Below are 15,752 nucleotides of genomic sequence, written 5' to 3'. Positions count from 1 at the left end.
CCATAAATCTCCCCCCCCCCCCCCCCCCCCCGTGTGTGTGTGTCTATATATATATATATATATATATATATATATATATATATATATATATATATATATATATATATATATATATATATATATATATATATATATATATATAGACACACACACAAACGATCCTTGAGGTTTGTTGTATGTTGTAGATTTGATTCAAGGGTAAATTGGTATTTTCATAAAAAAATAGACAAAATTGCAAAAATGGTCCCTATGGTATGCATTTTTTTAGGTTTAGCCCAAATCTCGACTTTTTTGGTTTTGTGGTTCTTTTAAGCTAGTTTTGTTATAGATTTGGTCCCTCAGTAAACTGAAATGATTGTAATACCCTTGGGGTATTTATTTTTCATTTTTCTTTCATATTTTTAAAATCGAATAACTATTTACTTTTTAAAAAATTAAATAATAAGAGGTGCCTACCTCATTTCTCTCTCGGTTTCTCTCTCTCTCTCTCTCTCTCACACACACACACACACTGCCGTGAGAAACTCTAAACCACCGAGGAAAAAAAACACATGAATTTCCACATTCATTAACCAAATTTAAATCCAATTACAAACTTATGACCAAATCAATATTAAATTAAAAAAACAAACCAAATAGTGTTGTAGTCCTAATTGGAGCTGAAAAAAATGAAATCTTTGAAAAAAAAAATTGAAGCTAGAAATCTATATATCAATAAAGGTGGAGATTGAAGATGATCATGAACACAAAATTGAAGAATGCAAAATGAATCTGGAAAAAATCTATACCCACATCCCCATTTTCAAACCTCAGGCACCAGAATGCTTTTCTGCGTTCATCTTCTTCAACATACATACAATAAAATGATATACAGACACCTACAAATCGATGGTGGAGAACTCAAAAATTGAACTCTGAACAAAACTCAGAAATCGACCAAAGTGTTGTTGTCATCGGTCTAGAAACATTGCCATCGTCGCTTCAGAACCACCGCTTCCACCGGTCTGGAACCGTCATTGTTGTCGACGACCGTCGTTTCATATTAAGGTTTCATAGGTGGGGTTACGTTGACATTATGTGTTTGGGCCACATATTTGGTTTGCTACCATCACATTTATCATTGATCTGGTCCATCACCACCAATCTCACCATATATCTTGTTGTCACCACCACATCGCCTTGTTCGGCCGCTACTGTGTGTTTCATATTGGTTGCTCATTGTTTTAGATTTGGCCTTCCATCTTTGTTTCAGATCAATGGTGGCTTTTCGTTTCAGATCTACCCTTCTTCATCTTCGTTTCTGACATGGAACCAAGAACATACCCACCTCTGACTTTGTTTATGTGTGTGTAATATGTGTTGTGTTCTTGACTCGTTAAACAATGTTCATCATAAGGAGAAAGTGAGTTAGGAATTAAGAGAGGGAGAGAGAGAAAGAGACAGAGAGAGAGAGAGAGAGGCATGAGCCCTATATTTTAATTTAACAAAACATTAAATTAAATAGAAAAAAGATAAAAAAAAATCGGAAGGGCATATTAGTAGGGGTGAGCAAACCCAAACCAACAAACCGAGAAACCGACTAAAACCGACGAAACCGAAATCGAAAAAACCGAAACATAAGCAAAACCGACGGTTAGGGTTTGAATTTTTTAAAAATCGAAAAGTGGTTCGGTTTCAGTTTTTACCCAGAAACCGACCCATCCAACCCGAGAAACCGACCCATACTTAAAACCGACAAACCACCCCAAGAAATCGACCCATCCAACCCGAGAAACCGACTCATACTTGATTGTTTTTTGGTTATAATAGACTATTTCGGGATTTGGTTGTAACTTGTATTAGACTATTTGGTTGTAAGACTCATGTTTTTTGAAGTATTTAACTTCAATTCGGTGTTTTTGAAGTATTTAACTTCTTGCCTCATTTCTGGAAAATGGGTTAAAACCCAAAACCCATGGGTTTAAACCCAGAACCCATGAGTGTATGGGTTGAAGCCAAGAAACCGACCAAACCGACATCATAACCCAAGAAACCGAATCGACCAGAAACCGATCCTATTGGGTTCTAAAAACTAGAAACCGAATATTTATGGGTTGGGTTGGGTTTGGGTCCAAAACCGACCCAAACCGACCCATGCACAGCTCTACATATTAGTCAGTTTACCGAGGGACCAAAATCACAACCAAAGTAGTTCAAAAGGACCACCAATCCAAAAAAAAAAGTTGAGGTTTGGACCAAATTTCGGAAAAAATGCATACTATAAAGACCATTTTTGCAGTTTTGTCTAAAAAATAACAGCTAAAAGGTTAATTTTAGCTTTGGAAATGACCATTCATGCAAGGTTTCAAAACAATAAAGACCAGTGGTATAACGTTTTCCATTGTTGTTCTCAAAATGCAATATTTTGCAAACCATAGGATTTAGTTTTGAAATTTTGTCAAAATATTATGAAATGATTTGATAAGAAAGTGATGTCGGCAAAAAAAAAGGAATTAAATATCTATAATCATGTTAGCAATATAGTTTTTTTTTTATTATTTTATTACTTTTAAATTTCATATAGAACTTGAGTAGATATAAAATTTATAGAAGTTGTCACAATCAAACCAATGTGAAGTACAAAAGGAAAACATTGCGATGTTGACTTGGATGATAGAAAATGTAATTGTTGAGTGTGGCAAGTTACATGTCTTTCATGTGTATATGCATTGACTATATACACTGACTTTTATTGTTCTCAAGTTACATGTCTTCCACATATATATATATATATATATATATATATATATATATATATATATATATATATATATATATATATATATATATATATATATATATATATATACCTAAACTTAGGTATAGAACACTTTAAACGGCGTAATTTTATACAAAACAAATCTAATTTTATTTTCTCTTAGTTTTGTTTTAATAGTATACCATTGAATTAAGTTCAATTATGGAATGAAAAAAATCAATTATATATATTTTTATTGCAAATAATTATTGAAGTTTATAGACAAAATAAAAAACCAATATTTTTTTATCAAATATAACTTAAACGTTTTGTCTTTCAATTGAAAAACTATATCCAATTATTTTGTGAAAAACTTGATTGAGTTATGACATCTTTTTTTTTCTTTTATTCTATTAGTTTTCATTTAGAACTTAGTAGGGTTGATTAAATGATCACGATTTTTAATGCTTTAAGTTTTTAAACACAAAGAAAAAAAATATAACTTTGATCAATTTCGTAAGTCAAATGATTAAAGAACAATAAAAGAGATATCATGATTATTTTGGTTATAAATGGATCAAAACTACGTTGTTTGAAAGGTTATATATATATATATATATATATATATATATATATATATATATATATATATATATATATATATATATATATATATAGGGAGTTGTTCAAATAAGAACCAAAAAATAAACATTTTAATTCTCAACTTTACAAATTACTTGCACTTGTTGTCGGACCACCGCCAGATCGTCACAGACTGCCACTGGACTAACATTAAATTTAGTAGCAGTTTTCTGGCCGTATTCCCAGCTTAATAGAACAAACATTGTAGCTTCAATTTCTTTAGTAATACTTTTTATTTTTGTAGCCAAATATATACAAATTTATTAAAAAATAGAGTTATGCCTTGACAAATTTAATTTTTTCTATTTTAAACTATAAAGTTCTTTAAAAAAAGTATCATTTGGACATTCACAATTTAAAATATCATATGCACAGTTTAATGGACATATTAGTTCACTAATATGCAGTTTAATATTTTTCATATATACATTTATTTATATTTTAGCACAATTTATGTAATATATATATATATATATATATATATATATATATATATATATATATATATATATATATATATATATATATGTATATAAAACTGAATATAGTCCATGTTTAGTTCAATACATAAAATTCACAACATAATACAATACAATATATACTAATTCAAAATTTTAAATAAGTCACACCCAAATTCTACCATCAGCATCAACTACAAGCACCGCCACCAACTACATGTGCCACTTTTGTAAGCATCATTCATTCAAAATCATATATGTATATAAAATCATGGATTCATATCTTAAATATTATATTTACAGTTTAAATAAACAAATCAATTTACTAATTAAGTGTTTAATGCAAAATAATTATAAAACTAATGTATATTCTTACATATTTATACAACACAAAAATAAATATATTCACAAAAACATAAAAACAAACATTAATACATAAATCAATCATATTTTAACAAAACAATTCATAAAAAAATTCACAGCTTAACACAATAAATTCACAAATTAAAACATAAAGGTCACAACTTATTATAATAAATTCAGTAATTCACTGTTTAAAACACATAAATTTTATATTCACAAATATATTTTCAACTTTAAACTTATATTTATACTTTCAGATATAAATGTTACTACTTTTTTCTAAATTTTATTTACACAAATATTCACAGTTTAAATTTTACATACTTTATTGAAAGTTAGATAAAATCATATATGTGTATAATGGTTCTTTCATTTCATATTTCAGAAGCAAACAAAAAATTAATAAAAAAATTATTTTTTAATACAATAAAGTCACAGCTTAACACGCAAATATTATAATTCACAACCATATTTTCAACTTAAAACTTATATTTCAAGAACAGAGACTCACGTACACTATAGTCACATGTGTCTATGGACACCCTATGTTTTGAAGTTTTCTTTAATTATATCATGTTTTCAAGATGGACACCTAATAAAAATTCACATGGACATCTATAAACTGGACAAGACATGCAACAAAATGATCTAATACCTTTAATGATTCAATATACATTTACAAAAAAAATTAAAAAATGAAATCAAATTAATAGACAGTCTATAGTTGTAACATAAATAGTTAAAAACTTTAAGTGAAATATAATATATTTTGTGTTTTTATCTTTTCAATTTGAAAATTAAGAATAAAAGATTGGGGAGTGAAACTATATTAAACGATAAGTTAAAATAAACAAATAACCTTAATTATAAGAACATCTCCAATGATTAAGTTATCTTATAACTTAAAGTTATTGTCATCTCACCATTCTATTAATTTTAAGCTCTAATTAAATTACATCTTTAATGGTTAACCTCAACATAGTTGTTTTGAAAAGTTTAACTAATTGATCCACATTTATATAAATTGTTTCTTAAAACCCTTTCATTTAATTAGTTGTTTTTAAACACATCATATTTTTTATTAAAATATGGTTTGTATTATACTTTATTGTAGTTGTAATATATAAACATTTGTAAAATCTAATAGAAATAATTATTTATAAAAGAAATAAATATTATTTCAACTAAAATAAAATTATGTAGGTAAAGTGAAATATTTTTAAAGATAAAGGGTTAGATTGGACAAACCTTTATACTATATTGACCACTCAATATATATTGAGTGGTCAATAAAAAAAGCAAAAAAGTTATCCTCTCCAATGGTGTTTAATAATAGTAAGTGGTCAAGCAAATAGTAAAAGACTATAAATAAGCTTGCATTGGAGATGCTCTAAAGTTTTGTTTCTATTATTTTTTTTTCAAATCTAAATGATATTTCTATTTTCTTTAAGAGCATCTCCAACTCACTCTCATTCTCCATTTTTTCCCTTATTTCTTCCCCCATTCTTCTCCAACCCTCCCCAATTTGGGGGATATGAATAGTATTACACCAAATATGGTGTTATACTATCTATTTCTCCCAAATGAGGATGAATTTTGTGTTGTCGGTTTTGGTCCCTCTGTTATATATCTATACATTTCTAGTTCATTTTTACCTATTAATTATAATTTAAATATAATATTTAATACTTATAATATTTTGTTATATATTAAATTATATTAATTAATTATAAATATAAAGTTTGTTTTTTGTTCATCAAATTCATATAATAATTTAAATACATATTGAAATTTAAAAAAATGATAACGTATTTTATAAAAACTTATAATTAATATATATATATATATATATATATATATATATATATATATATATATATATATATATATATATATATATTACAAACACGATAACATATGTTATTAAACATGTAGTTAACCTATATATTACAATAATAATCTAATAAAAACCAACAAGTAACAATACTATTATTTATTTATTTAATATTTATTTAAAAGTGTATATGTGTAATATTTTTATAAATGCATGTATAATATTTATTTATAAGTTTATTATAAATATAATCGTTTGTATTTAATATTAATGTAATGAAAAAAATATAAATTATATATTTGTTAAAACTAAATTAGTAGAGGGGTATGTTTGACTATCTATGTAAGTTGGAATAATAGAATATACTATGAATATACTTTTTGGGAGTAAAAATAAGGTAAAAAATGGAGTAGGGTTGGAGATGAAACATTATTTGTCATATTTTTTACTCCATTTTTGGGGGGAAAATAGAGGTGGATTGGAGATGGTCTAAAGTCTAAAATCTATATGATAGCTCTCGTGGTATAACTTATTGACAACCGTATAAAATAAAGAAAAATAAGAGTTGTGTGTTGATTGATAATTAGGGCTGTTAATCGGGTCAACCCGATCGGGTTTCGGGTTAATCGGGCCGGGTTACTCGGGTTTTCACAAAAAAGAATTTAACCCGACACCCGACCCTATTAAGGTATGGGTTGGACGGGTTCGGGTTAATCGGGTTTCGGGTTAATAGGGTCGGGTTAGTCGGGTTAATACACTAAACACTTAATTTAAACATAATATATATGTTTTTTCAAGAGTGCAATCTGATATAAACTCAAACCATTTTTTTTACTCTTTTCTTAACATCAAGAATGCATACCAATTGAAATAAATTAAAAATAAAAGATCATGGACCTCATGGTTATTACAACATATGAGAAAGCATGCATACCACAATAGCTAAAAAAGTTCTTCCATTATAAATATTAAATAGATGAACTTTCAATCTCTAGTTAACGATCAACACCATGTAGTTTATTCATGTTTATAGTTAGTTTAAAGTAGAAATAATTATCAAAAAATCTTCTCAGCCGCTCTAGTATTTTTGAAATTTTATATCTTTTTGGACTTCAACTTCGCCAATGGGAGTTACTTGACCCTCGTATGCTTCTAGAGTCGCAAAAATTTACATTTTCAAAGGGTTTGTAGTCTTTTGTACTGTTCAAGTAGAGAGTGGTGGAATATGTAAAGGTTGTGAATTTCTAACCGGGTTATTCGGGTTGACCCGAAACCCGATTTTTTTGTAAAAATCAACCCTAAACCCGACCCTAACTACAAATCGGGTTATTCGGGTTGACCCGAAACCAGATTTTTTTGTAAAAATCAACCCTAAACCCGTCCTAACTACTAATCGGGTTTATCGGGTCAACCCGAATAACCCGATTTGGAATTCTAACCCTATTGAACCCGACCCTAATTACCTTATTCGGGTTAGGGTCGGGTCGGGTTAATCGGGTTCGGGTTTTTTTGACACCCCTATTGATAATAGCCTATAGGGTACACGAGCATTGTACCTAGTTTCAAGTTTCAAGGTTAAGTTTCTGATGACTTTTATTTTAAAACATGTTATATTGTTTTAATTTTTTCTAATTTATCACTTCATATTATTTATTATATTACAAAAAAAAAAAAAAATGTAATTATTATATTATATTATTCTATTCTTAGTTTATATATTTTATATTTTTATGGTTATATTTATAATTTATGATAGATAATTAAAATTGACTTAAGCAATACACAGTTTTAACAACTATTATATTATAGATATAGATAGATTCCAAATTTGTCAATAGTTGTAAGCTAAAAGTATTGTATTATAGATATCCTCTTTAATAAATGAAGGTTTTTTTTGTCACTTGTCATACTCTTATTCAATTTACCAAATGTCATTTTGTGGTTATTTTGAATTATTTTTTTTCACATGTCATTTTATAGTTTTTCGATTTTATTAAATTTCTCATAGTATTTAAATGCAATAGTAAATGCATATTAATTTCCTTAATAAACTTTCTTTTTAATTTTGAAATTACAAAATTAAAGCTTCATCATTTTTCTTTATTTATTTATCTAAACTAGTTTATATTCCGTGAGAACCACGGTTACAAAATTAATTAAAATTTTATATTAAAAAATCAAAATTACTAATCATATATTTTAAATAAATTATTACTTAAGAGATATTTTTTTAGTTATATAGAATTATAATTGTTGATTTAAACAGATATGTGAAGTTATATCACCTTATAATCTGTATTGATTTTATTTTATTTTTTAATTTAATGTTATTAATTTAATATATTTAGAATGAAAAATTTTAAATTTTGAAATTTAAAATGGAGAATCAATTATTAATTAATTTAATGTAATTAGAGTGGAAATTTTAAATTGATAATTAATAATTTGACAAGTGGCATGATATGTTACATATAGTTATTAATCAGGAATTTTAATAATGAGTGGCAAAGATAATTTAGTCTTCAAATCTGATGGTAGAGAGTGGCGACGAACCAGATCTGATTGAATCTTAGAGGTTTTTATGGATCTTCATTGGAGCAGATATGAAGCAACAAATGTGATCTGATGGTGTCTGACAACGATATTTCATAGGAGGAGAGAAAACAACAAAAATAGATAAGATCTGACAAGAAAGGAGGACACTAGTGGTGATACTAGAGCTGGTGGTCGTGGTGGTGGCGGCGGCGGCGGAGTCGCCGAAGCTAAGAGGCCTCAGAGGTTGCTGAGTTTTTTTGATTTGAAAGAGAAACAATGAGTTGAGTTTCTTAATCTAAGACACAATGATAAAGTTGTAAGGTTATAACTTTTAGATCTAAAAATGAGATCCGGTGATATGTTTGTAAAAATTGGTTAAAATTTCCTTTTATTGACGATGATGCCATTCATTTTTTAACATTTAATGGACAAAAATATTTTTATAAAGTTTGCAAATGCATGTGGATATATATAATTGAGAAAATAACATATTTACTTTTAAAGACTAATATCATAAAAATCCTAAATTTTTAACGTGTAATTGGGAAAAACACTAATATTTTTTTTAGTATTGCTGTGACCACAACTTTCTCATACAATTATCACTCTAGGCCACTTAACGAATTTCATGGTTAAGTTGATTAATTTTTTTTGCCAAATCAGTCCTAAAAAGTTTAAACTTAGTCCTTGAGGTTTGCAAAAAATTACACCACATGGTTTTTAACTTTTTTTTCCGATTTTTGTATACTTTATTTATTTTTGATTTTTTTTATAAATATAGGTACATTTTTTATTTTCTTTTTATATATATACTTTATTTATTTTCATTTTTTCACTTTAATTTTTAACAATTTTTTTTAACCATTTTAACTTTTGTTTTCTATTTTTTAGTGTATATATATAGAGTATATTAGAGTTTTTTTAGGTTTTCTCATTTTTCTTTTCGTATTATATTTTATTTTTTCATCTTTTTATTTTTTTTATTTTTTTCTTATTTATTTATTTTTTTTTGTATTTTTATCTTTTTATTGACTTTTTTCAAAAAAATATAAAATTTATTAATATATTACAATTTTGATAACTTATAGTTTTTGTAAATTTTTTATTTTTATTCAAGTAAATAAAATAGTTATGTTTACATTTTGTAATTTTGGTCCAACCTATTTTCTTTTTATTCTTTTTTTCCTTAGTACTATTATATTTATGTTACGAAAAAAGGAAAATTAAAAAAAATTAGCTTGTTTACTGAGAATTAGTGTTTCAATATATTATATAACTTGCAAATTAAATCATATTTCTATGTGTGATATCAATAGATTAAATTCAACATAATATTTTCCAATTTTATAATATACTAAAAAAAAGTAGTCGACCTCTATAAAAAAACTTGTTATAGTAATTATATTGAATTCAAGTTCGTTTATTTGAATCAAAGTAAATAAAAACATTAGAAAAACCATAAATAACTAAAATAGGAAAAAAAAATAGAAAACAAAAGGTAAACAGATAAAAAAAAAATCAAATTGTTGAAAAAAAATTAAAAAATGAAAATAAATAAAGTATATAAAAAAAGAAAATAAAAAATGTATATATATATATATATATATATATATATATATATATATATATATTTATAAAAAAACCGAAAATAAATAAAGTAATCAAAAAACGAAAAATAAAGTTAAAACACCATGTGGTGTAATTTATTGCAAACCCCAAGGACCAAATTTGTAGTTTTTAGGACTAATTTTGTAAAAAAGTAAACCAAGTTAACCATAAAACTCGTTAAGTGGCTGGAGTGATAATTCTACGAAAAAGTTGGTCATAGCAATAATAAAAAAAATATTAGGGCTTTTTCCAATCACGCGTTAAAAATTTAGGGTTTATAACATTACTCCTTACTTTTAAATATAAGTTAAAAATAATGGTTCCTAGGGTTTTTAATCTTTTTTTTGTTCTCATTTAATCTTCTCTCTCTCTCTCTCTCTATATGTATATATATATATATATATATATATATATATATATATATATATATATATATAGAGGTTCTAAAAATCTAGCCATGGTCTCCAAGGCTTGTATCTGCCACTAAACTTTGACAAAATGCCGCATTAAGTCACATATGTATATACACATGAATAATAGTAGAAATGATATATAAAACTATTAATTATATAAAAAATTATCGCTTTAAGTCACGCTTTACAAATGATATTGCTCGTCACAACTCAAAAAAGCTTGAGACTTGACATTAACGTTAAGTCATGTCTTAAGTTACTTAGAACCTTGTTCTCTCTCTCTCTCTATGTGTGTGTGTGTGTGTGTGTATATATATATATATATATATATATATATATATATATATATATATATATATATATATATAAGTTTAGGTTCTATGCAAAACAAAAAACCTTAAAAATCATAAAAATGCATAAAAAAAAATACTTAGAGATTACAATTTTTTTAAAATTTTTTTTATGAGAAAGTCACACGTTTTAAAATAAATTCGCTGATTTTTTTTGAAACTTTTAAAAAAATGATTTTTTATTTTTTTCAGCGAATTTATTAAAAGAACTGCGATTTTTTTTATAAAAAAAAAATTAAAAAAAGCTTTGTCATCTCTAAGTATTTTTTATGTATTTTTCTGATGTGGCTCGTCACAATTCAAAAAAGCTTGAGACTTGACATTAACGTCAAGTCATGTCTTAGGTTACTTAGAACCTTGTTCTCTCTCTCTCTCTATGTGTTTGTATATATATATATATATATATATATATATATATATATATATATATATATATATATATATATATATATAAGTTTAGGTTCTATGAAAAACAAAAAACCTTAAAAATCATAAAAATGCATAAAAAATACTTAGAGATTACATTTTTTTTAAAAAATTTTTTATGAAAAATTCACACGTTTTAAAATAAATTCGGTGATTTTTTTTTGAAACTTTTTTTAAAAAATTGATTTTTTATTTTTTTCCACGAATTTATTAAATAAACTGCGATTTTTTTATAAAAAAGTTAAAAAAAAGCTTTGTAATCTCTAAGTATTTTTCTGATTTTAGGGTTTTTTTTTCCAAATAACCTTCCCTATATATATATATATATATATATATATATATATATATATATATATATATATATATATATATATATTTATATATATCCATGCTAATATATATATATATATATATATATATATATATATATATATATTTATATATATCCATGCTAATTTTATTAGACCGTGAGACCAAATCTAAGAATAATTTTATAATGCAAAATAAAATAAAAAAATCCAAAAAATCTTTTTTAATTATTATTTTCAGAACTTTATTTACCTAAAAAAAATTACAGTTTTTTTTTTGAAAAATATATGAAATATTCTAATAGAATATTACATAGTACATTTTTAATATGATTTTTAGAATGTTTTGAATATTCTACTAGATTTGCAAGATATGTAGAATATTCTAAATATTCTACTAAAATATGTAAAAAATGTACTTTTTTTGTATTTATTTTTTATTTTTTTGGTATTTTTTTATTTTTTTTGGAAAATATATATTCCGAAAATAATATTGTAAAAAAAATTTCGTAAATTTTCAATTGTTTTGCATTTTTAAAATGTTTTTGTTTTATCTACTAAATGAGTGGCTAGGATTGCGTCTTATGGTCTCACAAAATTAGGCCGTCTCACATGAACCTAACCTTATATATATATATATATATATATATATATATATATATATATATATATATATATATATATATATATATATATATATATATATATATATATATATATATATATATATATATATATATATATATATATATATATGCCTACTTTCAAGCGCCAACCTAGTCTACAGGAAAAAAAAAATTGAATTAAGTCATCATATAAGTTTAAAAAATAACATATGTATATGAGAGATGTGGTGTGTATGGATACCGTGAAAAGATATGGAAGAATCTTAGATCTCAAGGCTTGGATTCAAGTGAAACATTCATCTCAAAAAGAAGGAATTAATGCTTGCGATAATTTGTCATTTTAAATGTTTTTTTTGTTACTTAAACTATTGTGTTTTTGGAAGCTATGCTTTATCTAAACGATATAATCTTTTTGTTAGTTAAACTATTATGTTTTTGAAAACTACAAAATTTTGTAAGTTTGTACGTGAAGTTTTTTGTTCTTAATTTTAGACACTTAAAGGATAATGATAATTTGTTCGTAGATTTGAGGTACACAAAGAGTGAATATTGTCTAGGGGTTCAAATGAGCCAAACTATTCGCGAGCTACTTGGGATCGGCTCGTTAAAAGCTCGAATCGAAACCGGTTTTTAACGAGCCCGAGCCGAGCTCGAGTTTAATATTAAACTCGTTTATTAAATGAGTTCGAGCTTGAGCCTATGTCACTAAGCTCGATTAGGCTCGCGAGCCTAAACGAGCATTTATATAATATAATTTATTATTATTTTCTTATATTAAAATAAAAACATATTTGAGAAATTATGGATTTCGGGTATTAGCAAACGAGCTTCTTAATGAGCTTGAGTTGTGCTTAAGTTTATTTAAGCACATCAAACGACAAACGAGCCGAGCCCGAGCCGAGCTTGTATAACTCTTTACGAGCTCGAGCCGAGCTCAGTAAAAGAAAGCTCGAATTGAGTCGAACTCGAGCCTCGTATAACTTAAACGAGCCCTGTAACACCTGGTTCATGGTATGTATTTTTAATCTAAGTATTTTTGCATTTTTTTAGCTGGGACTCGGTGAGTTGTAGGCCCGACTCGCTGAGTAGAGTCGAGATATTGAGCACGTTTAAGTTGGCAACTCGGCGAGTCCATATCCTGGACTCGCCGAGTCCGCCAGTCTAGAAGAAACCTTAGATCCACGGGTTTTGCATCCTATATAAACCATGTTATGAGCCCCAAACTCGCCTCCTTCACCCTCAGTACGTCATTTAGCAAACCCTAGCCATTATTTGGGCATTTTGAGCATATCTTGTGTATCTTTTGAAGTTTGGAGAAAAGAAAGAAGGAAGGACTAAAAGGGAAGGTGAGAAGCAAAGATCTAGAGTCCAATCCAGAGTTTGTTGAGGTATAATCCGAATCTCTTATATTTCTATGTTGATCTTCCATTAGAAATCCCATTTAGGCCATTTTTATCCACTCCCTAGCTTGATTGTAATGGAGAAATCGTATTGAGTTGAATAGCCAGTGGATCTAGCTGGGTTTAAGCTTCAAAAGCTCGGATCTACCACCTTTATGGAGCCATTTTGCATGAAAACCCTAGATCTACTCTTTTAAGTGTCGTTTGAGCCTTTAAATCCCTTTTCATGCATATGTACATGTAAAGTTGGAAACTTTACGTGGTAAACAAGCCTTAGAAACTCAGATCTATAAATTGTATGCAGTGGTTTTGAGCAGAATCGATTGTATAGAAGTTGCATGCAACCGACTCGGCGAGTCGTTCTTCAGACTCGGCGAGTCGGGTCGCGAGTCCTCGAGTTTCCTCCTTCTATGTTTTATGTTGAGTGGAACCAGTGAGTTTTAGGTGGACTCAGTGAGTCGGAGACCGGACTCATTCATGGAGGGACTCGGCGAGTCAATGCCCTGACTCGACGAGTCCAAGGCAATCTTCATATCCCAAGAAAATACTCGGCGAGTTGTTCATACTACTCGGCGAGTCCCAGTTGGAGTGTTCATATGATGAAGGAGAACTCAACGAGTTGTTCATACAACTCGGCGAGTCGGATGCAGATTGACTAAGTGTTTGTATCAAAGAGGAACTCGTCGAGTCTATGCCAAACTCGACGAGTAGTAGCGAGCAGAATTGAGAAATGATAGTAGGGACTCGACGAGTTAGTGTGCCAACTCGACGAGTCAGGTCAACTGTATGTTGACTTTGACCAAGAGGTTCACTTTGACCAGGGGTAAAATAGTTATTTTACCCTCAGTATAGTTATCAGTATTTGATTGAGTGTACTTATGGAAATTGTAGCCGGGGTGAAACCGGAGCAGCAACAGACAGATTCCAGAGCAGTTCATTCAGCAGCTAGACTACGAGGTGAGTCTTCCTTCCAGTAGGAACGGGTGTACGACCACAATGCCGGCTCGTTTAGTTAGTAGTAGTTCCGGACCTCGGTCCGATGCAGTAGTTGATTGCTTGATGTCTTTGTGATTCAAGTATGTTTTGTATTGTGTGTTCCGGACATCGGTCCGATGCAGTATGCAGAATATGTGCTTATGCTAGTTGATATGTTTATGTTATGCCATGTTATGCTCAGTCAGTTTCCGGACTTCGGTACGATGCAGGGGACAAGGTCCTAGTCAGTTCCGGATTTCGGTCCGATGCAGTTAGTTCCGAACTTCGGTCCGATGCAGGCGACAAGGTCCCAGTTAGTTCCGGACTTTGGTCCGATGCAGTTTCCGAGTTTCTGTCCGAAGCAGTGGGCAAGGCCCTGGTTAGTTCCGGACTTCGAACCGATGCAGTTTCCGAACTTCGGTCCGATGCAGTGGGCAAGGCCCAGTATGTGTTTATATGTTATTGTATGGTATGTGGTAGTTTGGGGGAGCTCACTAAGCTTCGTGCTTACAATTTCAGTCTTGGTTTCGTCTTGGTTTCAGGTACATCCGCAAGTAAAGGGAAGAGCTCGGGATGATGACATCGCACACACCACAACTTCAGTTTTTGTCATGGGAGTTGATTAGCTTTTCATTGACATGATTTGATACAGCCTTGATACAGTTTTCTTGTGATACTTTGTTATGGTTTTGGATACATTAACGTATGGGTTCTATTTTATGGTATTGATTTAATGATTTTAGTAATGATTAAACAAAAATTTTTGGGTCGTATTTTGGGATGTTACAAGCCCGAGCCGAGCCTGGCCAGGCTTGGGCTCGGCTTGGCTCGTTTGCACCCTAATCTTGTTATCTATATGAAAAGTTTCACATGTCATGTTTTTGTTCTTAAAAGGGAAAGGTAAACTTGTAAGAAATATTTTTGTATTCAGAATTTTGATGGAAAGAATTCGCCAAAAACATATGTACATATGATGTTACTAAAAATCAATTAAAATAATAATCTAGTTACATATAATATTTTGGAAATTTATAAATAATATGGATGATGATTTAAGTTTTAAAATATATGTATAAT

General features: G+C 28.2%; 1 protein-coding gene across 1 annotated transcript in view; it reads left to right on the top strand.

The window, feature by feature from the left end:
• The window catches only part of LOC111877683 (uncharacterized), a 19,609-nt gene extending 4,253 nt beyond the window's left edge, over window positions 1-15,356 (top strand). The window contains exon 2 of the mRNA XM_052770517.1: window positions 15,218-15,356. Within this exon, the coding sequence (XP_052626477.1) occupies window positions 15,218-15,301 (84 nt within the window). The 3' untranslated portion in view covers window positions 15,302-15,356. The remainder of the gene's footprint in view (window positions 1-15,217) is intronic.
• The last annotated feature ends 396 nt before the right edge of the window (window positions 15,357-15,752 follow it).

This window comes from Lactuca sativa, chromosome 1, assembly GCF_002870075.4.
Source record: "Lactuca sativa cultivar Salinas chromosome 1, Lsat_Salinas_v11, whole genome shotgun sequence".
In the NCBI taxonomy this organism is placed as follows: domain Eukaryota; kingdom Viridiplantae; phylum Streptophyta; class Magnoliopsida; order Asterales; family Asteraceae; genus Lactuca; species Lactuca sativa.
Note: the sequence above shows the minus strand (reverse complement) of the source record. Positions and strands in the feature narration are given on the sequence as shown.